Source organism: Poeciliopsis prolifica, unplaced genomic scaffold (assembly GCF_027474105.1).
Source record: "Poeciliopsis prolifica strain line A6 unplaced genomic scaffold, Auburn_PproV2 SCAFFOLD014, whole genome shotgun sequence".
Taxonomy (NCBI): domain Eukaryota; kingdom Metazoa; phylum Chordata; class Actinopteri; order Cyprinodontiformes; family Poeciliidae; genus Poeciliopsis; species Poeciliopsis prolifica.
In genome coordinates, this window is record NW_026562389.1 from 7,885,349 (window position 1) to 7,907,583 (window position 22,235).

The 22,235-nt window shown below is 36.0% G+C and overlaps 2 protein-coding genes across 3 annotated transcripts; one reads left to right on the forward strand and one right to left on the reverse strand.

Moving 5' to 3' along the window:
* Window positions 1-377: 377 nt before the first annotated feature.
* On the reverse strand, window positions 378-12,755 carry rnft2 (ring finger protein, transmembrane 2). The gene is made up of 10 exons (XM_055039255.1): window positions 12,641-12,755; window positions 12,473-12,541; window positions 11,481-11,995; window positions 11,301-11,377; window positions 10,733-10,833; window positions 10,277-10,430; window positions 6,909-7,058; window positions 3,082-3,147; window positions 2,814-2,915; window positions 378-963 (listed from the first exon to the last, which is right to left on the reverse strand). The coding sequence occupies exons 2-10, from the start codon at window positions 12,517-12,519 to the stop codon at window positions 829-831; spliced, it is 1,347 nt and encodes a 448-aa protein (XP_054895230.1). The 5' UTR covers window positions 12,520-12,541; window positions 12,641-12,755; the 3' UTR covers window positions 378-828.
* Window positions 12,470-16,320, forward strand: spring1 (SREBF pathway regulator in golgi 1). 2 transcript variants are annotated; one of them, XM_055039258.1, is made up of 6 exons: window positions 12,470-12,549; window positions 13,262-13,445; window positions 14,231-14,387; window positions 14,478-14,629; window positions 14,904-15,017; window positions 15,804-16,320. In XM_055039258.1, exons 2-6 carry the CDS (start codon window positions 13,347-13,349, stop codon window positions 15,885-15,887), a joined length of 606 nt encoding a protein of 201 aa, XP_054895233.1. In that variant the 5' UTR covers window positions 12,470-12,549; window positions 13,262-13,346; the 3' UTR covers window positions 15,888-16,320. The 2 variants fall into 2 exon arrangements, with proteins under 2 accessions (XP_054895233.1, XP_054895232.1); XM_055039257.1 differs by lacking the exon at window positions 12,470-12,549 and adding an exon at window positions 12,787-12,904.
* Window positions 16,321-22,235: the final 5,915 nt, after the last annotated feature.

Here is a 22,235-nt window from a genome sequence, read left to right on the forward strand (position 1 = left end):
AGGCTGCAAATACTACAGGAAACCTTTAAAAATGCACTGAAATACACCCGTTCTAAAGCTCCACAATGCACTGTACTTTTTTTAGATAAGCTAAACTCTCTTTGTAAACATGTAAATAACAGCTGATGCTTTTATAGGTGTTTTTTTACAGTGTTTGAATCCTGTTTACAGATTTGTGTATGCTTTATTATTACCTGTTGAGGCTGTCTTATGTAGCATTTCACTATGAATGCTGGACCTGTGCATAAAATGCTTTTATGCTGTTTGTGACTACTGAGAATAAGCTCTTTTCGATGTAATGTTTTTTGTACAAACTGGGCTCTTTTTATGTGAAATATTTCTAATGAAATTTCAGCAATTATGATAATAAACAGTGAAAATGTTCCTCAGGTTGTCTTTAATTGAAACATGCTTCACAAAATCAAACGAAACTATGTTACTCACAAGAAAAGCAACAGAAAAATGGAATGTTGTCATTAATGGAGATAAAGCTGATCAAAAACTTCACATTAATTATAGCTTTTCACCAGTAATCTTGCTTAAACATTCCACTTCATTTAAATAATTAAACATAATTTAAAATCAAAGTTTACTTCAAATAAGATCCCTCACAATACTGATTGTATATTCTGTACACCATCATCACAATAAATAATTTTATGACATGATCAGAGAAAATATGTCACAAATCAAATGACTGACTTTGATGCTTTGACTCAGAGTGGATAATTAGACTTAAGTGCACTACCATTCAGTCTTCAACAGCATTGTCCAACTTGCTTCTAAGGACACTCGTATCCTCTTTGATTCTGTAAATCCTGTCAGAGCTCAGTAGATCTGGAAGTGAGCAGACGTGGTGCCGTCCTTCCAGCACCGCAGGGCCTCGATGACAGTGGAGCGACACAGCGGACACGTTCGCTCGCGGTCGAACCACAAACACAGGCACTCCTCACAGAACACATGCTGTGGAGGATCACAAAGCACAAAGGTTTACCTTAACATGCAGCAAAAAGCACAAATTTAAATGCTCAGGCACTTTTTATCCAATGTGTGGCATGTTTAATATGACACAAGTTCATGTAAGTAATAATTAGGGGTGGGTGATATGGATTTAAAGTTTTATCAATATTTTGTGTGATGACAAATGTGATAAGAACAAGGTATTACTTATTTTTTTAGGTCACTGTATGGCTGACTGCCTGACAGTCCCACAAACACTGCTGTTGAAAAAAACATTCCCATTTGTAATCTCCTTCTTTAGGAGACCAGTCACTTAAACAATGATTTTTATCACTAAACTACACCAGTATACGCATTTAATCATATAAATTTTGTATTTATTTATACTCTTTTTAAACAAATTGTGGAGAAAATAGTAAAAATGGAAATAATTATCTCAATACATGATAAACAATACAATAAATGCTCACTCCTAGTAATAAAAGTGGTTTTTTTTTTTTGGTTTTTTTTCCAGGAACAACAGATTTTAGACATTATTATTTTAAGAATCTGTCTATATCATGCTTCTGTCATGTTGACTTTATGTTCAAGTGTCCCAATTTCTGACCCCCACCCAAAAAAAATAATCCCACTACCATGCTCTGGAGGTCCTCTGTGGTCATCTAGAATTTACTGACATCATAGATGTAAAATTGATTTTGAAAATTTGTTCACAAAAATCTGAGGGAGACAGAGAAAAACCATAATTGCACTGTGGACATTTGTTTTTCAGTTATTAGTAGCAAAGGATTTAAGTAAGCGAAACAAGTATGACGGGTCTGGTTGCCTTAAATATCAGAGACAATTTCTCTGTAATGGCAGGACAGAGATATTTCCTCAGTTGCACAAATACTGAGTGACGGTGGCAGCACTCAGGCATCAGACTAGATCTGACTTTCATAAAGAGACTGAGGAGAAAGAACAAAAGAGGTAGGGGGAACAATGAAACAGCAACGATGCCAAAAAAAGAAAAAGAAATATAAATGCAACAGTCCATTTAAGCTGACTGAGCTGGAGGGGATGTGCAGAGAAGTATGGTAGAAAATACCAAAAACGGTGTACCACAGTTGTAGATTTATGCCTAAAAAGATTTTAGTCTGTAACTAAACTGAGAAAGAAAGTGGTCGGACGAATATGCACAACATGGATTCACATGCATCATGGAACGGGATGGGAGTCAGCGTCCCATCTACATAATATTCAATGCCAAGTTGAGCAACTCTAGTCTTGCACCGGTAAAACTAAGGGAACACTTCTTGAAGCTGCATGGAGATGGGGAAAAGTAAAAAAGTATTTTGTGGATTCAAAACGACAAAAAACAAACTAAATTAAAAAAAAAAAAGTAAGTTATTAAAAAATGTTAAATTCCTTTAAAAATACACATTTATTTTTAATCAGTAAAATATAAAAAAAAATATTTTGGGGGCTGGAATTTGTTTATGAACCCAAAATATTTCTGGGGGACCAGAATAAAGTAATACTGTAATTTGTTGTGAGTTCATGCACTGTGTTGGTTTTGTTCTTTTAGCAAGGTGATGTTCATGCATGGCTCATTTTGTACACTAGTAAAAAAAGCATATATCTATGTCTTGAATTTGGAAAAAAAAATTATATTTTATTTATCACTAAAGAAGAGTTCACTGAATGCACATATGAAACTGGTGGGTTCAGTACCTCAAAAAGGTTAAGAACCACTGCTCCAGGTGCAAAGACACAATCAATAGGGGGCGGTAAATCTCTATGTTTTTACTGATGCTTGTCTCTTAGGGGTACATGCAATATTTATTATTCATTAGAGAATTTAACCTTCTTACCTGACAGATGAGCGCAATGGGATCTTTGAAATCCCCCTGACAGATAGCACAAACGTCACCAGCCTCGCTGCACAGCTGAGTGCTGGCCCTGACTCCGTAACTCTAAATTGGACCAAAAAAACCCAAAATCAATCAACCTGAAAATATAAAAATGAATAATTGTTTTTTTTTTTTTTTTTTTACATTTTTTGCTTAAATGTAAAACACCACAAACAATAGAATTTTATTAATGGGTGTATGCAGGAAATTTAATTGGGTTGAGGCTGACCTGGGAGCTGCAGAGCATTACCAACGCCTTGAGTATTGCAGATACTCGACCACAAACATCAAAGGACTGCAATGAAAATGACAGAGTGCAATTAGTTTTAAATTTAAGTGATCATTAAAGATGCTCACCAGCTGCATGTGAGAATGCTAACTGAGGATGTCCAGGTTTTCTGCTGTATTGAAACATTTAAATATTTATGTTGGTGAAAAAACAAATTACAGATAAGGATTTGCAGCAGGAATACATGTGATAAACTAATACCACTTATCTAAGCAACCTTTTCTATGAAATATTTCTCCTCTGCTTTTCATTTCCTCTTTGTTCTTGATTCTGGTATAATAAAAAGATCAGGTTTGCTTATAGATTTGCTTCTGTCTGTTTAGATGAGTACAATCACAGAAAAGCTTCAGAAGGTATTATTGAAGTAAAACTGAAATATTGCTAAACGCTTAGTTACTGTAAGACATTTAATCATGTTTTAAATATGTTTGCTGATATTTAAAACACATTATACAACTAAATATATTGATATTTACATAAAATTTATATTTTTTCTTTTTCTTCCCTTTATTTATTAAATTTAAAACTTTACCTAAGTAGTTAAGCAAAGTAGGTAAAGTTGCCTCTTAAACTGTATGACTTGGGTCAAATTTTGTGTATTTTCTTCCACAAAATTCTTAAAATAGCTTATTCAAATTTGGGCCCATTTGGTGTCACTGGGTCAGGTTAGTAGGACTCCATGCTTGCACACTTATTTTCACCTTTACACATTTTCTGAGACAGATTTTTTGTGACAGTGACTTCAAAATATTAACGTTGTTCACTTTAAGTTGATTTATATATTGATATTATAGATTATAAGGGTCATTTTCCATGGGAAGATCTATCAAACTTTCTGGCGGATGCCTTGTGATGTTGCTTCAATATTTCTACATTATGTGGAAATATTGAAGCAATATCCCTATTGTGAAGTGTATTGTGAATACACCTCACAATACACTAATTTGTGAAGTGTATTGGCCAATCCAGCAGAAACACACCCCTATAAAATATGATGTTGTTCCATATTGTCGAAAAGTCACAATATGAAACTTTCCGACAATATGGAAAGTTGTCAGAAGGATTTCTGACAACCTATTCATGGAAAACAAGTTCATGGAAAATTTGTCAATTTGCTGATTTTTGTTTTATGGTGTATAAGAAAATCCACCTTGGGAAGCTGAAATACCTACGCACACCACTACTTGGCACACTACTGGCAAGCAGCCAATCTACCACCCGCTTCCATTATTATGGATAATAAATATATTTATCTTATGGATAATATTTATCCATAAGATAAATATCACCATCTGGAATATTTATCTTACATATTTAAAACATGATGAAGCAGACCTGGGGAGGTTTACCGTTCTCATCTAATATGTCATTACATTTGACTTTGTTTCATGATCTCACACAATGAAGCTCTGTGCTTAGGAGTGTTGTCTTAAAATATATCAACAGGAGTGTCTCCAGTTGACTCAAAAGTTGGGAATTTTGAATCTGAAGCCTTGATATTCTTTTCTGGGTTTTCCCAGATTGCTTACAGGCAAATTTTCTCACTCATTATTTTGGCATTCAGGAAGCATAAATAGCTATGACCATCTTTGCTGTCCTAAAAGGGAAAAGGCTAGTCTAGTTTTACATCAGAAAGTAACAAAAAAGAGATGATGTCTCTTTTAGCACAGTGTATATAAATATCTAGCTTAGGCTGAATACTTAAACCTCTTGTTATAACTGTTCACAGACCAACAGCAAATCAACTTATCTCCACTTTTTGATGTTTTGCCTAAGCTAGATGGTCGTTGAACCACTTCAGGCCTTGCGTTATCATTTTGGCTGCTCTGCTAAGTATAACTAAACCATAGAATGCAAAGGTGGGAGTCGAAGGAACTTGACAAGCGAGTGACAAGATAAACAGACGAACAAATCCTTCTGAAAACTGCTGACATTAAACTAAAAGTTAAGGTACTTTGCATTATCACAACTGTGCATTATCTTTGCAGGAGCCCAAAGGTTTCTCATATGGTTTTCTCCAGCACAAAAAAAAAAAAAAACACCTACAAAAAAACACCCTGGGCCTGTTGTGGTTATTATCCTCACTTTACTTTCAACGCGTTCTGCATTGACCTGTCTGAAATGCTGAATTTGATAAGCTACACAAAAAATCCACACAATTTTTATTAGCTTTGTAACAGACAATGGTTTTACTGTTAATTTCATTTAAGAAGTGTCAGAAATTCTATGTCATTTTTTAAATCCATAATTATATTTTATCTATATAACAAATATTAAGTAATTCAATTTTTCAGTTCAGATTCTAAAATAATAAAGTCATTTTATGTTTTACCTTTTGGTTCCAGTTGAAGTTTTATAGAATTATCATATTTTTGCATTGTGTTTTTGCATCCTGGTATTTTCTCAGAATTCTAAGTGCATAATTTGCACATAATATAAAATCCTAATGTGATGCAATGTACAATGTACAAACATTAAATGTTTAAAGGATACGAATGCTTTTGCAAACTGTCTGCAGTTCTACCACCTAAAAAAAACATAAAAATTTATATTTAAAACTTTTTTTCACTATTTCACTTTCAGAGCATTTGTTTGAAAATCATTTGTTTTCTCAGAAATGGTTCATAACCTTCCTCCCACTGAACTCTAGAGCTCACTGATCTAATGATGTTTATTTTAACTTTATAATTGCTCAGTTATCTAACTGACTAATACAAAGCTGACTAAACAAGACATGCGGATCAGCAAATGTTAATATCGAAACACTTCTATGCCTTGATATTGGAAAACACCTCTATCACGGCACAGGAAACTGTCCATCTGATTCAGCTGAGAGGCTCGTAATCAAGAACAGCAGCTGCTGAATCATGGCTTGGATCAAGATGACTGGTGCAATACAAACAGCGTTATAACAATAATCCTTGCATAATCCAGGGATTCATACGTTCGCATTTTATTAACTTTGCACTCCAAACTAACGGATATTTGACTCAGAGCTTTAAAAATACTTTTAAGTGTCTTTATTTGAACAGAGGTAGCTGTGATCTCTTGCTGCAAGTTGGTAACTTCCCCTTGTGTTCCACTTCCACCTCAGAGCATTTCAGTTTGGCAATCCATTCTGGCACAAAATATTACCAGAGATTCTTTAGGTTTTAGGTCAGATAAGCTACCTGGTCAATCAAGAACAGAGAAGACATAGTCGTTAGACTAGATAGTGACATTGTTGGCAGGTGTCAAGTCTGACTGGAAAACAAAGTCAGCTTGTCAGCAGAGGGAAACATGATCGACTCCAATATTGTACCATTGTAGGTTCCCAGTGGTTTCACACTTAATCAACTTTTATTCTGTGCCTATACACTCTTCCTTCAGACTGTGAGACCTTATTTTTCCTATTTAAATGTAAATTTTATATCAGGTTTATATTCAGGAGAATTCCACATAATGTGTACATATCACACTTTGGCCATTACGTTAGATTTCTGAATTAAAAGTTTCTCATGTAATGTTTAATTATTTGAGATTTTGAATGTGGGGTTACATCATGAATGTGAGTGAATATTTTCTGCAACTGTAGTTGAGAATAATTCCAAATCAGGCCCATAAAGTATGTGCAACTGATATGCAACCCAAGTCCAAGTCTCAGACTCAAGTCCCTATCGCTACTTTAGCTTAAAAACATAGCTGAAATCTAAAAACGAGTGTTTGTACTTCATAAGATGCGCATGCAAAGTACCAAAACAACATCCTCGCTCCCAGGTCCGGCTTACCTTGCAGAGGCTGTAAATTATGATGAGTGTTGCTCCCAGGAAGTAACTGTTTGACGGGTCTTCGCCCATGATGTACTTGTACCACAGCTGCACTGGCACAAGAGCCCGAAACAGCTGGCTCAGCTCCTCAATCAGAAGGTAGAACTTACCCTGGAAACCAAGCAAAATGAACAACTACAATGGCAGATGAGAAACCCAGTAACCAGACAGTGTGAATTAGTTAAAGCAAGTTTTTCTTAGATTTTTAAAAAAATAATACACAGAATTGATAATAAATTTTCTTTGTTTGAGCCGTCAGAAACCCAGAAAGAGCTCAGTAGCTGCAGGGCCTTCTTCTATCTAGTCAAGAGCAGTGTGGTATTAAAAGCTTAAAACAGCACGCCTCCGGCCCAAACATGGCCACTGTCCAGATCTCAGCAGCTTCACAGCAGTACAGGCAATTTCCCTTCACTGCAAGGGAAACTGGCAGCGCCTCTTTCCACCTGCTACCCCTGTGCCCACTTTAAGCCCAGCCCTACGGGGGCTCAGGAACTGTCTTTAAAGGGACTCCCTTCTAATAATCAGAAAAGAAACACTCTTCTGTCCCTACAGCTACAAAGTGCATTAAGTGAGTTGGGGAGATTAAGGGGGAAAAAAAACAACAGAGGTGGGTAAATGAAGGTAAACTTGATTCCCCACTGGCCCCTGTGGCATCCCAGCTTGCATAATGACTTCATGCATGGGAGAAGACAAAGATTGATGACTGTGGGTAAAGAGGCACAAGCAGCCAGGTCGGTAGGGGAGAAAGACCTCTGCTAACTGCTAATTCATCTTCCTTATTGTTCAGCTTTGCCTTACGTCCCACAGTGCCAATCATGCCCACGCAAAAACTGTCAAATTTAAAGTTTGGACACAAGCCAGACGCTTTGAGGAAGCTGCACTTCAGGCTCTGTTTGAGTAGTTTCTTGCCTGTTTTATTTTGTGTGGTGGGCATATCTGTGTTTTCCTTATAAAGGTATTGGTTATTAATGAAAGAAACCATGAAAACAAAGCAATATTTGTTTTTTCTGCAGGGGAATTAATTTGTGAAAGTCACAAAGAAAAAGACAACAGCAGAAATGAGTTGAAGTCTCTCCTCGTGAAATCTTAGACATTTTTATTTTGTAATAGTCCAATTTGTGTTTGTACTATGCGTAGGGTCACCTATTTCTACAAGTTTTTTATTCATCTAGATCAAAGTTAATCGTTTCCCAAGGATGTAATAGTTTTTTGTTTTTTTTTTTATTTACCTTTACAGGCCAAACGAGTAAGGGGGAAAAAAGGCAAATAATGATGAAGACCAAATATGTTTTAGAGCCACAAAACAGAGGTGGCTCTATATATGCTTAGATGCCTGAAACATAAATAAATCACAGTAGGCATTCCATTATTATTCAAACAAGAAATGTCTGAAGCACTTCTTAAATGAACAAAACACTGAGTGCCCTTAAAAAATCTCAACGGGATGTTAGATCTCCAAACTATCAGTTTGACATTTCTCCCACTCCTCAACTGATAAATTGTCACTCTTTCAGCTTTGTCCTCATCGGTCAGTATTTTATATTTCTTTCATACTTGTTTGCATTGTTTCTTAATGTCTTTTGTGAAAATGAATGCAACAACTATTACTTTACAAAACTGAAAAGGAAAAGAGCTTACTAGGGTTGCAAAACACATAGCTCAAAATCAATTGTCTATCCTATTTTTAATAATTTCTTGAAGAAATGAATCTGTTAAGAAACAACTTATCTTATGTTTTACATTTATGTAAATATACATGTAGATTCTGTACTGATGCTCAGATTTCCTTTGTGGCTCCTCACTGGTTTCATAACACAATGGCCTTCTGCACTTTGGACACTTTAAGTGATCACGTGAAATTATTTGTGCATTAAAAATACTTCATTTTAATGCAACAAGTAATAAAATTTATGTATTGCATTGATCTTTTTGAAGCGGATATGAGCTGACTGCATTCATTGTGTTAGATCTTTAGTGGATCCCAGGACTGCACGGAGTAGAGAGATTTATACATTGATAATGAGCTTTCATTAGGTTTAAGACCATACAAAGGATTTCTAAAATATATATATATAAAATAACCTGATAAAACAATTTGGGATTTCCCAACACTTAAACAGTCCTTTGTAAGCTTTTAAACCCTGAATGCGTGCACATGTGTGCGTGTGAGTGTGTGAGTGGAGGAAACAGGTAATGGTCCAGCTCCAGGGAGGGATGACCTCACCCCTGTAACTCCCTCGTGGCTAAATGAGCTCAGTTGCTTGCTGAAGTGGTTCTGATATGCCTACAGGTTTGTTTATCAGTGGAAAATTTAATCCTAATACTTTTTATCACCCCTCTCCTCCCTGCCACCACCGTCTACCGAGCACACAAACACACACCAACATAAAGAACTGCACCTGTATGGAAATCAATGTGAGTGTGTGTCTGCAGACATATTCTTTTTTTTCCCTCAGGCTAGAGCAAAAGTCTCAAGCAGACACAAACATGAACACAGCACACCTAAGGAGCACCATTTAAAAAGCTTATGAATACAAAACAGCTTCACACTGTGACCCTTAAGCACTTTCTTTACTCACGGGAGAATTTCATCATAGTTTAGAAAATCTTTTTTTCTTCACATTTGTGAACTCTTCGCTGCTTGAAATGTTGACTTCAAGTCTTTGTCTTTAGAAGGTGAAGTAAAGAGTTCGCTTATGTGCAGTTGTGTTTGAAAGTTCAAAATCCATTGCTAAACAGATTAACAGAGTTACCGGTATACCTTTTATTGTTAAGCTATCAAAAAGCGCTACAGTTACATTAAAATGTATGGAAATTTAAACTCACTCCAGACATATTTTTAGCTATTTAATATCACACCAGTTAGGTTTTGCTTTAAAGCTAAAAGAAGTATATAAAAAAAATTGAGTTAAGACAAACTAGCAGGTGTGACACATTATCAAAGCAATTATTTATCATTAGTGTCATGACAAATAATTTGTGAGCTAGGTACAATACATGGCCTGCATTGTTTCTGAACTGAAGTAAATAAAGAGTAAAATCTGCAAATGCAAAATTACAGAAAGCTCAGCATCTAAGAAGTTGTGCAGAAGAAGACAAAAATGTACAGAAAATCAGATAACTGAGGAAATTATTTTTTTCTTAGAAATGGAAATAATAAAGCAACGGTTATAATCATTGTTTTCATAGAAAAGCAAGCTTCTTTTCTTTGGCTGAGTCACTTCAAAACATAAGACTTGTAAGACATGTTTAACGCAGACAATTGTCCTCATACTAGCTGTATTCTATTTAAAATGTTACATTCTAAACTAATATTAAATGATTCTTACCCTTGACTTGAAGGCCATGATAATCTTGGGTAGGAAGAGGACGAAGCACTTCAGGCCGATGGTGACATATTTAAGTACAAAGTCGGTGATTCCGACCACCCAGATCAAATCGAAGAAGTCAAAGCTGTTGAGACTGGGCTTTGCAAATATAAGACTAGGGAAAAAATAACATTGAGTTAGACTACATTTAAACAGTTTTTTCTTCTTTTTTTTTTTACTCAGCATGGTGCATTTAAAAACAAGATCAATGAATAATGAGAAGCTTAACATAAAAAGACAAAACCTCCAAACTTAAAATACTCACAGAGCATGACCGACAAGAACTGTAACACTCCCTAAAGGAAATGGAAGTGAAAATAAAACACACCATGATGGAATAACGTCAAAATAAATCAACATAGGATGGTGGATGAACACACACAGAGCTCCTACAAAAGCACTTCAGCTTCCACTGACCTGTGGTGCAGCTCCTCATGGCTGAAAGTGTAGTAAATGTATACGATGTTTCCACTGAGAAACAAGATGAGCCACAGAGCAACAAGTATGGACCTCTCCTCCTTAAAGAAGTAGGCAAAAATAACAGGGTAAATGTAGCTGAATTAGCGCCACACCTTTCAGAGACTCATTAAGAAATTTGCAAAAGATCACTACTTTTTAGTATAATCAGCCCAAGACAGGAGAAAGGTGGTTAGAAACTCAACAATCACATCCATTCCTGAACAGATAATGCCTCATACAAGGAATGCTAGTACTGAGGGAAGGAGACTGGCAATCTTCTGCTTTAGAAAAATTTGTGAAATTTTCTGAGTCAAGTAAATCCTAAAGATGGTTAAAAATAACTCCTCTTGTATTTGTTTTAAATTAGCAAAGCTCTAGTGTATTGGTTAAGGTACACTGTGTACATTAAGCACATGGAACCTGCTGTTGCTTGCAGTACAAACACATCCACCTTATTAGTTTGTTGGTGCATAAAGACTGAAGCTTCAGTAAGAAAAAGTAAGACTTTTCTTTAGGATTATCTTACCCTCAATGAAACTTGATGCTTGAATGTAGAGTTGGCATAAGCAAATGTGCTAATCATTCCCACACAAACAGCGATACCTGCAAAGAAAAGAAACAACATGGCCAGTAAACATAACCATTTGTTGCTACTGTTTGTTGGTTATACTGTTGTAGATCAAAACAGATTTCAGTATCGAAATACCTAGCTTGTGTTGAAAGCAGACTTTAGCCAGCAGAATGAGGATAAATGGAAAGCCCCTCTGCAGCCACGTAACCACCGCCTTCAGCTCGGACAAAGCCGGAGCTGGGGTGGACTGGTCATCCTGTCCCTCTTCCCTGGAGCTGTGCCTCTCGGAACTGGCTGCTGTGGTGGCCTGCTGGAGCAGTGAGGATGTCCTGTGCTGCAGCGGCTGGTGGTGAAAGTGGTGGTGGTGATAGTGGTGGTGCTGGGGCGGCCGGGAGAGGAACGGGCCACCCTCCGCTCGATGGCTGCCTGCTTCTTCCCTGGAAGATGCAGTCATCTGGATAAAAACTTCAGGGGGAGAGCCTAGGACTAAACCAGCTGCTTGCAGTTGAGCAGATGAGACGGAGCTGGAGGGGATGCCCACCAGCCCTGAGAACATCTGCTGGGGTGAAGTGGATGAATCAGGTTTCAGGCAGTCAAACACACCACCCTCATCCAGGCTGCTCTCCGACCCCAATGTTTGGCTTCGAGTTCTAAGTTGAAACAAATAGATTATAAAACAATTACTATTCAATAAATCCCTTTTCCTTTTGCATTTATGTAATTAATTGGCTAAAAATCAATGTAACATATCAGAAAACAATCTGAAAGGAGGAGTGATCCAATATTTCATGGGGTGATGTTAAAAACTAATTTCAAATTCCTGATCTCAATAGTTGCAGCTAACAATTAGTTATAAGGTTTTTTGGGGCAAGTACTTTTTTTACAAAGATAATTTGGATACCCATGAATGAGTTGCACACTGATGAGTAATGCATTAAGTATATGTTAAAGAAAAGTCTTAAATTTCACTACTCATCCCACTGAACATCAGTTTTCCATAGTGGGCAGCTATGAGAACAGGATCTTGAAAATTGAGCATCTTTGTTCCTTAATCAGGAATAGTTACAGACCACCAAGGCATTCTAAGCAACATAACGGTGTGGATTGCGGCTTCCTTGCTGTCCCACCTTTCAGAGGACATGCCATCCGTGTTGCTGCTGTGTCTCCTCTGCATGGCATCACCACATGGCCCAGCCCTGAAAAGGTAAATACAAAGCAACGTGGCTATTTTTAAGGTCTCCAGCTTTACTTCGTGCATTTAATAGCTGCACGACTAGCCTACACGATTACTTTACCTGCGTTAGCTTCGTGAATTACCCTTGGGTTTCAGCTGCTGCCATAGTTAGCATAGAAAGCTTTGACTCGCTGGATGGATGATGGTGGTGATGATGCTGGGAAAACTTCCTGTATGACATCAGAGCACATCCGTGTGAGATACGTGCTGATGTTGTTGACAGCTAAATGTCAGATTTCCCAGAAAAAAAGAAAAAAAAAACATAACTGTTGCTGCTTTTAACGCTGGAAATTTCCGAGACGTCGTCGTCGGTGCAGATCAAAACGTAACTATTAGGCGACGTTAGCATTGTCTCTTTGGCACTGCTCACCAAACGCTAACGCAATGCTAACAACAGCTAGCTAGTTAGCAAGCAAACAAAGCGAGCTTTTATGATGAAGCGCGGTTAGCTTACCTTTCTACCTATTGCTTTTATTCAGTCACTGCATAATTTTAATTACCAGCTCCTCGGGAAGAATCTGTCAGTCTAAACTGAATGGGAAAAGCTTAAAGCGCAACATGGGTTAGCTAAAATATGCACGGAATCCATTGACAGATCAGGTTGACATTAAGTCAGCAGGCAGCTCAAGTTTGATTCAACACGTTTTGCACCTTTTGTCACATCGCTTTTAATTTCTCGAAGCTGAAGACAGTCGGGAGATTTACACCCGAGGAGGAGGATTGATGGTCTGGACTGGCACCTACACTTTCCTAAGAAAAGTCATGCTATGATGTTGGTGCTACGGAGGTTACTGAGGAAGCGCTGGGTGTTGGGGGTTGTCTTCGGGTTGTCCCTCATCTACTTCCTCACCAGCACACTGAAACAGGTACACACACTACACCTAAGAAAGATGGGCTTACTTTCTGCAAGTAAAGTGAGATTGTAAATGTGGGATATTTGCAATTCCACATTTATTGGTGGCAATCTAGGTAAAGATGTACAAAAAAGCTTTCAAATGTGTTTTTTATTGCGGTAGGATGTATAGATTATATATTATAGTTTGATTAATTAATTGCTGAAATCTCCATGTTAAGAAATTGTTTTTTCTATAGGTCACTATTGGCATTTAATTGAGTTCTTGTACTAGGCCTCTTGTATTTTAGTAGCAGAGCTAAAGACAACTCTCCCTAGTTACTTTGATGGATAAGCAGTATATTTTACTTAGATTTTAGTTCTACTGCTATTACAACAGATTTATATATATATATATATATATATATATATATATATATATATATATATATATATATATTAGATGTGTTGAATATAACGCCACGTTGTTCACAGAAAAAATATATGAATCAAGACACAGTTGGCGCTTGTCTTTATTTTTGTTTTCTACATTCTAGATGACAGGTTTTCTATGGAAATACAAATTTAGAAAAATGTGAAAATCAACACTGTATATGTGGGGAAAAAACAAGTCTATAAAAATGTCAATTTTATTGTGAGTTAGATTTAGCAAAACTTGATAGGTTCAGATAATGCAAAACTATTCTGATGGATTTCACGTACCAAAGTGAAAAGACATGCATCTATCCAGCTTTTTATTATGCATTTTTCTTTTCTTGGATGCATTTTTTTTTACATCTCCTTGCTTGGATTTTGCAGGAGGAGAGATCCATTCGGGACCGCACACTGTTAGAAATTAAAGATTCAGACCATCGCATCCCCTGGAAAGTGCGTTTCAACCTGGGTAACAGCAGCCGTCAGATTACTCAATGTCGAAACTCCATTCAGGGCAAGATATTACTCACAGATGAACTTGGTAAATAATGTGGCCATTACTCACTATCACTACAGTGATAACATCACCTTTTACTTATAATCAATGCTTATGCTTTCCTGTGTTTGACAGGTTATGTATGTGAGAGAAAGGACCTGCTGGTTAATGGCTGCTGTAATGTCAATGCTCCCAGCACCAGGCAGAAAATTTGTAAAAGTTGCCTGGCCAACGGCTGCTGCAGCATCTATGAGTATTGCGTGTCTTGTTGCCTCCAGCCTGATAAGGTAATCTGTCACATCAGGGCTGTATAAGATCAGGGTTAATAACCACAATGAGAAACTTATTTAATAGCTGCAATGAGAAGCTGTTTGTACCTTTTTTCAACATAAACTTTGAGAAATGTTCATAAAATGCAAGGATTCTGTTTCTACTTTTATCAAAGTTGAATATAATTTTGCATTATCTACAGGATTGCACAAGACAAAAAACCTCAATAGTTTATCTGCTCATCTTGTGTTTTGCATTTGACCCATTTCTTATCTGTGTATTTTTACCCAGCAACCTCTTCTAGAGCGCTTCCTGAATCGTGCAGCTAAAGGTTTCCAGAATCTTTTTACGGCCGTGGAGGATCATTTTGAGTTGTGCCTGGCCAAATGTAGGACTTCTTCACAAGTACGTTATAATCTCAGTAAAGAATATTGTTATAAAACTTTAGTATTTTGTATTGTAGCCTTGCTTATATTGATAAAGCATAAGAAATATGCAGTGAATATAAAACATCTTTGCACAGGTAGGAAATGAGACAAAGCTAAGCTACAATTCAACTTTTTCCCCTTGTTAATGTGACCCATGCCTTTCTAAAATGTAATACCCATTTCCAAATACGTTTATTAGTGTTTGGAACTGGGGTTTCTTCCCAAAGCATAATGCTGCCACTACCATCCTTCACTGTGTGTATTGTGTTCTTTTGGTGATGTGCAATGTTTTTGAGCCAAAAGGAAAATTATACACACAATTGACACAATTAAGGTGGAAAAAACATGTAAATGATTTATCTTGATGTCATGTTTTACACCATAATAATCTCGTACTGCATTGTGTACTTTTTATATCCATGGTAAAATTTGTGTTTTTTTCCCCCCCAGATACCTAATGACATGTACTACCAACAGTTACCCAAAATTTTTGCTTGTATTAGCATCTATGCAATCCAGATTAAAAACTGTGCACTAGTAACTTTTTATCAGTAATTTGTTACTGTTGTCTCATTCATTTCCTGTTTTAAAAATAAATGTAAATATATTTCCATATTCATTGTAGATTGTCTTTTTCATTCTCTGTGAATGTTTGCAACATTATGAGCCTCTTAAGTGAGAAATTTGAGTTTATAATAGATTTTGATAAAATAAAAATAAAGAAAGGCTAACTTTGTCCACAATTCTCTCTCCTTTTGCACAGAGTGTTCAGCATGAGAACACATATCGAAACCCCCAAGCAAAATATTGCTATGGTGAGAGTCCTCCAGAGCTTCTACCTGTGTGAACTGGAACTACCTAGTTGGTTTAAGAAGAACATTATGGATCATTAAAAAAAGTACTTTGAAGAAGAGACTTTATAAAATAAATGCTGTTTTGGACAGTCTGGCATTATCTTTGCAGATGAAGACATGCAAAACCTCCAACCTCAGAGAGAAGGACAAATGTTGTTTTTAAATTGTATTATTTACACTTCATAAGTGCATAGAACGCTTCATCCATTCATCCATGATGATCATCAGGTCTCCTGCAGACAGCTTCCTCATCAGGTTTTGTTTCATACATCTTCGTATTAAGAGACTGGTTTAATCTTAACATAGCTGTTTTATTTTGTTTGCTTTGTGGACGAAACTGAAATGGCTAATAATGTGTTGGTGCTTTTGTGTATATTGCATGCATGTAAAATGGATATTTAATAAAAAGTGACTGTGAAACAGAAACATTTACAGTTGTTTCCTTTGTGATGACTGCTGACAAGAGTAAATGTTCTTCAATGCTAAGTTTAAAGTACTATAAAATAATCATGCAAGTCAAAAAATCTTTAAATGACAATTTTATTGCAACAAAAGGTATATATATATTCATGAATATGGATCAGTACATTGATAAAAATAAATAAGTCTGGAGAATGTTACACATTTTGAACACAAACAGTCATGCATAAGAATAAATAGCAAAGAATGAATTCATCACCTGATGCGATGAGGATGAGACCAGAATTAATCATCTTGCGTTTTACAGTATTGTTTTCTTATTTCTGTGATGCAAGCCCAGATACCCATCTGGCTGCAAATTTTCCTGCTCAGTTTGTTGATTAAAGGCTAAACCAACAAGCTTCAGAAAGTGATTCTTTCAGATTAACTTTTCCCCTCAGGCAGTTTGGCCTTCTCACAGGGGATGGGTGACCAGAGCAAAACAATTAATCACTGTGAAGGCTAAGAAAACACCCTTTTATAATTAGGAAGTGCATTGGAACCCCTTCTCATCAAGTTGATTAATTACAGTCACAAAGAGATGTGTCAATTCCTGGGGGTTATCAAATTTAAAACAAAGCCATTTCCGATATAGCTTGTATGTAGTAATGTCTTAATATTAGTAAACTGGCCCATGCAGATGAAATTATGCCCAGGAAGTATTGCAAAATCCTAAACTAGATTAATGTTAGCACAACAGCAATAGTTAGAAGTACGAGAATATTCCTTTCAGCAAATAATCACTTCCATTTTATTTTGAAGTTTTCCACTTTTACTATAATTTTAAGTCTTGGTTTAGAAATCTATCTTTAGCATTTTGTTCTGTATTGCTTTGCTAAATGGCAGCTATTTATTGTCTAAACTACAGCAACTGGTTCTGAACTGTACACTTGAAAGATAAGTCAGTGAGTGATATTGGTTCTTTGACACAAGGCTAACATTTTATGCAAATTGTACCACTAGAGTTGTCAGTTTACTTTAAAATTTTTATTTTTTTTAATTATATAACCTACTTTCAATTATTTTAGTCTCACAAAAGTAAAAAGAAATAATTGCTGCATGAATGAAAGTCACTAATGGTGAAGTTAAAGGCACTAATTGTGATCAGATCAACATTTGAAACTATTTTCAGATGAGATCACAAATGGTGTATGCTGCCTTCTAGGTATTTAGAATCAGTGCTACCAGCATGAAGGGTCTTTTTGCCCTTTCTATCTGTAATTTTACGCTGCAGCCAACCGAGATATTTCTCAGCTGACATCAACAGCGTGTGACACCACTGTTTCCTTTCAAAAGTATATTCAGGCATCTTGGGTGGCAATATTTCCTTTGGGCATTCACTCTTGAAAGAACGCCTCATACAATTTTTAAGCATCTTGACCCGTGCAATTGTTTCTCTTAGAATATGATGAAGTAAGATATCTGTGGGATTCAGATCATTCTCCTGATCCTCCAAGATTTTCTCCAGACCTTCAGCCATGAAGGTGAGGCTACACACGACTTTTGATGCATTGAGAATAGAGTTAAAGTGAACCTCCAGGTCGGGGAATCCAGGTGACCAAGTACCAAGGTGTTCCCCATTGGCTTTGTCCTGAAACAGACATACATTAATAACGTTCATTACATGCCAAAGCTTATGGATACTTTGCTAATGTCTTAAATTTGATTTCGACATGATCTTAAAGTTATTAAGTACAATCTTTGAATGTGATGACAGTTATGAAATTAGGAAGTCTTTCTTTAACAAAAATGCACCTTTTGTCTACTGATAAGACTACTTAACCTGCATAACATTCAAGACTGGAGTCAGTTAAGATTGGTGCTGTTAAATACGGCACTCAGAAAATACTTACAGTTATATATAGTTTACCTTTGTAAATACTATGCTGGTGGGATGGGAACAAAAATGTACAACTTGCTGTCATGTTCTAAACAGAGTATTTCCAAAACTCATTTAAAGCATTCTGATATTTTAAATGAAGGTTTTATCACATAATTCTTATTTTTCTCCCTGTAAGTGCTGCATTTAAACAGTGATATATGCATATTAGGATAAAACATTTTCAAAGTGCATTAAAATGGCAACAAAAATTTAAAGTGCATTACAATGGCAACAACCTAAAAGCAAAGTAAACCATTCTGCACATACAAGCACTAGTGCATACTTACAAAGTTTGACAAGCTGTCTCTCATCTGGAGCCTTGTAAGATTTATCACCTCTTTGAGTTTGCAACTTCCTTCATTTTTTGCCACCAAGCCCTCCACCAGCAGCACCAAGCAGGCACATGCCACCTCAAGAAAACCTGTAAATGTGAGTGCATAATTTCAACATTTTGGAACAATCACTGTCTGCAAAGAAATATGTTAAATTATACTGTAGATTAAAATTCATCAGTGAAAAAAAAAAAAAAAAAAAAAAAGTTTATGGCATACAGCACCTGCTCTGTCTTTCATTTTTGTTGGACACAGAGTTTAAATGATGGCTCAATAAAAAATGTCATCTCAGTCGAACAGCTTCATGTGTATATTTATGACCTGGCTAAAAGAGGCGTGCAAGATGTGCAGAAGATAATCTTCCCCTATCTCCAGTCAAGTCCTTTTTTAAAAACAAAAGTGATACGCCTATCAGCACAGGGTTAATTCATTAAGTCAGCATCTTACCATGATTTTTGACGCCTCCACTGAAGAAAATACTGCAAATAACACAAAAACACTATGAACTTCACAAAACAGTCTCGAGCTGAACAGTGCTGTAACTTTCACATTACTAACATTTGTAGTTGTTTTATACTGCAGACCAGAAATCCAAAATTTGCATCAATTCTCTTTAACGTCAGCTGATTCCTAGGAACTTTTATGACGACATATTTTCGCTATCATTGATTCATTACCTTCCGACAGGCCTCTGCTTCCTGTGCGTCTTTGCAACTTACCACAAGTTAAATAGAAGTATTTCAGTGAATCTTTTTTTCACACTGACTTACTTTAAGAAGCTAATGAAAGGAAACCAGGCTGGCTAAAAATCACAAAACTTGCTGACATAGGACAATAAACTGAAATCCATTTATCTAAAATCTAATGCCTGTACAAAGGCTGGGACTGTTATATTGTTCATTTTCCTAAACAGAAAAACACACACTTCAAAATTTAATTGGAAAATATAATTTATAGAAATGCAAAATATTAATGCTACAATGTTGGGCATTCATAATTTCAAGCAATAAATCCAAAGTAAAGACAAATAGGAGTAAAAACATACAGAAATGCTTGGTGCTTCAATGAAAATGCAAAAAGTTGTTTTAGGAGCCTCACCTAGTAACTGGAACATACCACCTTCTGAGTAAGTGGGTAGCCCAAACTCATACAAACATCCCTAAGATAATACAAAATGATCATTTACAAAAACAAATATCCCAAGTCACTGACACCAACATTTTTGAAAGACTTGCTGAATACAGATATCCAAGAGTGTGATAGTTTAATCAGAAAAGAGTTTATTGTTAGAAAGTCTAAAACATACCTTCTCATATTTTGACAGTAGCTTCCTCTCCACTGTAACGGACCCAAATGATGCAAACCTGTTTTCACTCATCTCTTGATTGATCAGACAATTTACACCACAGTCAGAGAAACACCACTAAAATGAGCAGCAGTAGAACAGAAATACTTGGTAATGTCTGATAATGTTATCTATTAAGTTCAATATTAATCCAACTTTAACTCAGATACTGGCACTGTAAGTGACAGAACACATAAGAAGCACTGCATACTTTATAGAAAGCAAGGTACAGTCTTTTCTCCAGTCCAACTCCTGTTCATTACAATATACTTTCCTATTTAGAGCTCTATGGAAATTATAATAATTGTAGCAGCAATATAGGTTTTGTTTTTCATGCCATTAAAATCAGTTAATTCGGCCAGTATTCAGTGTTCAGGTTACTAAGACGTGCCTACAAGTCTGTTTAAAACAGGAAGAGTGTTAGAGAAGTGAGTAAAGCTTAAAGTTCTTATATTGCACGCATGCAAATGCATTAGGAAGACTGCACACTGTTTCAAAATAAGACCTTAAGCATAACTAAATAAATGTGTCATGCTATAGAAACTAAAATCAAGAAATTTTACGCTGTAAATAAAGCATCCCATATGAACTGAAACATATTTTAACAATCAGTTTACCCATAAGTCACTTCCTGAACATTGCTTTACATCTGTCAAGTATTTATGACACCTCTGGACAGGTATTCAAGCCTCAGACAAATAGACTCCATCTCACAGTTCCTCTGCATTTCTCTTAGAGTTGCCTCAGAAACAACATTTATGACGTCAAGTTTCCTCTTGAATAATAGGGTGGGGACGGGGTGGCCAGTTCATAATGTACGTCTGGAACCAAAATTCTGCTGGTTTACTGGTGGGTTTGGTGTTGTCTTCTTGAAACACTCAATTCAAGGACATTTCCTCTAGCGAATAAAATCACCTCTTCAAATATTATTATGTGATAAAAACAAGTAAAGTGTCAGTGGATGAGAAACCTCCCCATCTCATGGTGTGTGAGTCACCCTGCTGTCTTTTCAATCTTACTTTAATGAATCCTATATTTGGACAAATGACTAATGTTTTTCATACCAAAAATAATTAAAATTTACTTTTTTTTAATTCATCTTGCTTTCTGTTCTTAAAAATAAATTGCAGCTGATGAAAAATATTTGAAAAAAATTAAATTGTTTCTTCTGGGAACTGACCTAATTCAAAGTTGAAATCAAAACAAGCTGTAAAAAATGTTTGTAAAACAGGACGGTAGGCCCTCGACAAGTTGACATCACTCTGAACAACAAAAACACAAGAAACAAAATCCTGATTTTCTTAAAATGAACAGAAAATTCAATTCATCAATCAAATTGGTTGGTTTTACTGCAATTTTTTGGAGAGGAATGCGGTGTAAGCAGCATTTTGCCGCAATCAGCCTTAAATTAGGATAATCAATTTGAAACACTGCTATAGTATAATTCAATTCCACTAATTAAGCATCATGTATGTCATTATTTGGTGATGACTCTGTGAACCACAAAACATATAACTTCATTCTTCAAAACTCTTGAGTTTTTAGAGAATGGCACCTCTTGTTTCACTTCTAATGTCCCAAAGTTCACCATCACACCAGTTTATCCAGTCAGATACATTTATTTCATAAATAGTTTAAATACAATTATAAAAATTACAGGTGTTCCTTTTGTTAAATAAATACATATATTATAAATATCTAAATAATTTAGGTCTCAGCTACATTTTAGTGTGAACATTTCCAGTGCATTTAACTACTTAACGAAACTAAAATAGGCATCAAATTCTGAAGATCTGTAAACTGCAAAGGTTGACCATTATTTCATCATCATCATCACTGTAGGAGATACATGAGCTGAGCACATAACATATAGTCAGAAGAAAACCTTTAGCCTTTAGCAATATTTTCAAAGAAATAGCGTTATGCTATCTCACTCCAATATCAGTATAAATATTTAAACAAAAATCTTGACCATGACAAATAACATTAGAGAATACAAATTAATTTTCTTTTACTCCTCAACATTAAGCATGGACCCCAGTACCTCCTGTACATTCTGTCCCCAGTCCCTCAGCCTGACTAAAACTCCACATCCATAGACTTTCTTGTCATAACAATATACATAGGGCAGGTTCAGTGCAGCAGGTGGTGCAGGCAGAGCTGCCGATGGGTCCATGGTCTTGATATGGCATTTGGTTTTATTTAAAAGATGGTGAAGTCTAATCTTTAGCGTTGACAAGTAAGTCAGGATGGGACATGTCGTGAAAAAGCACTGATATTTTTGTACTTGGGAGAGATGCAAAGAAAAAATCTCATTTTTGGC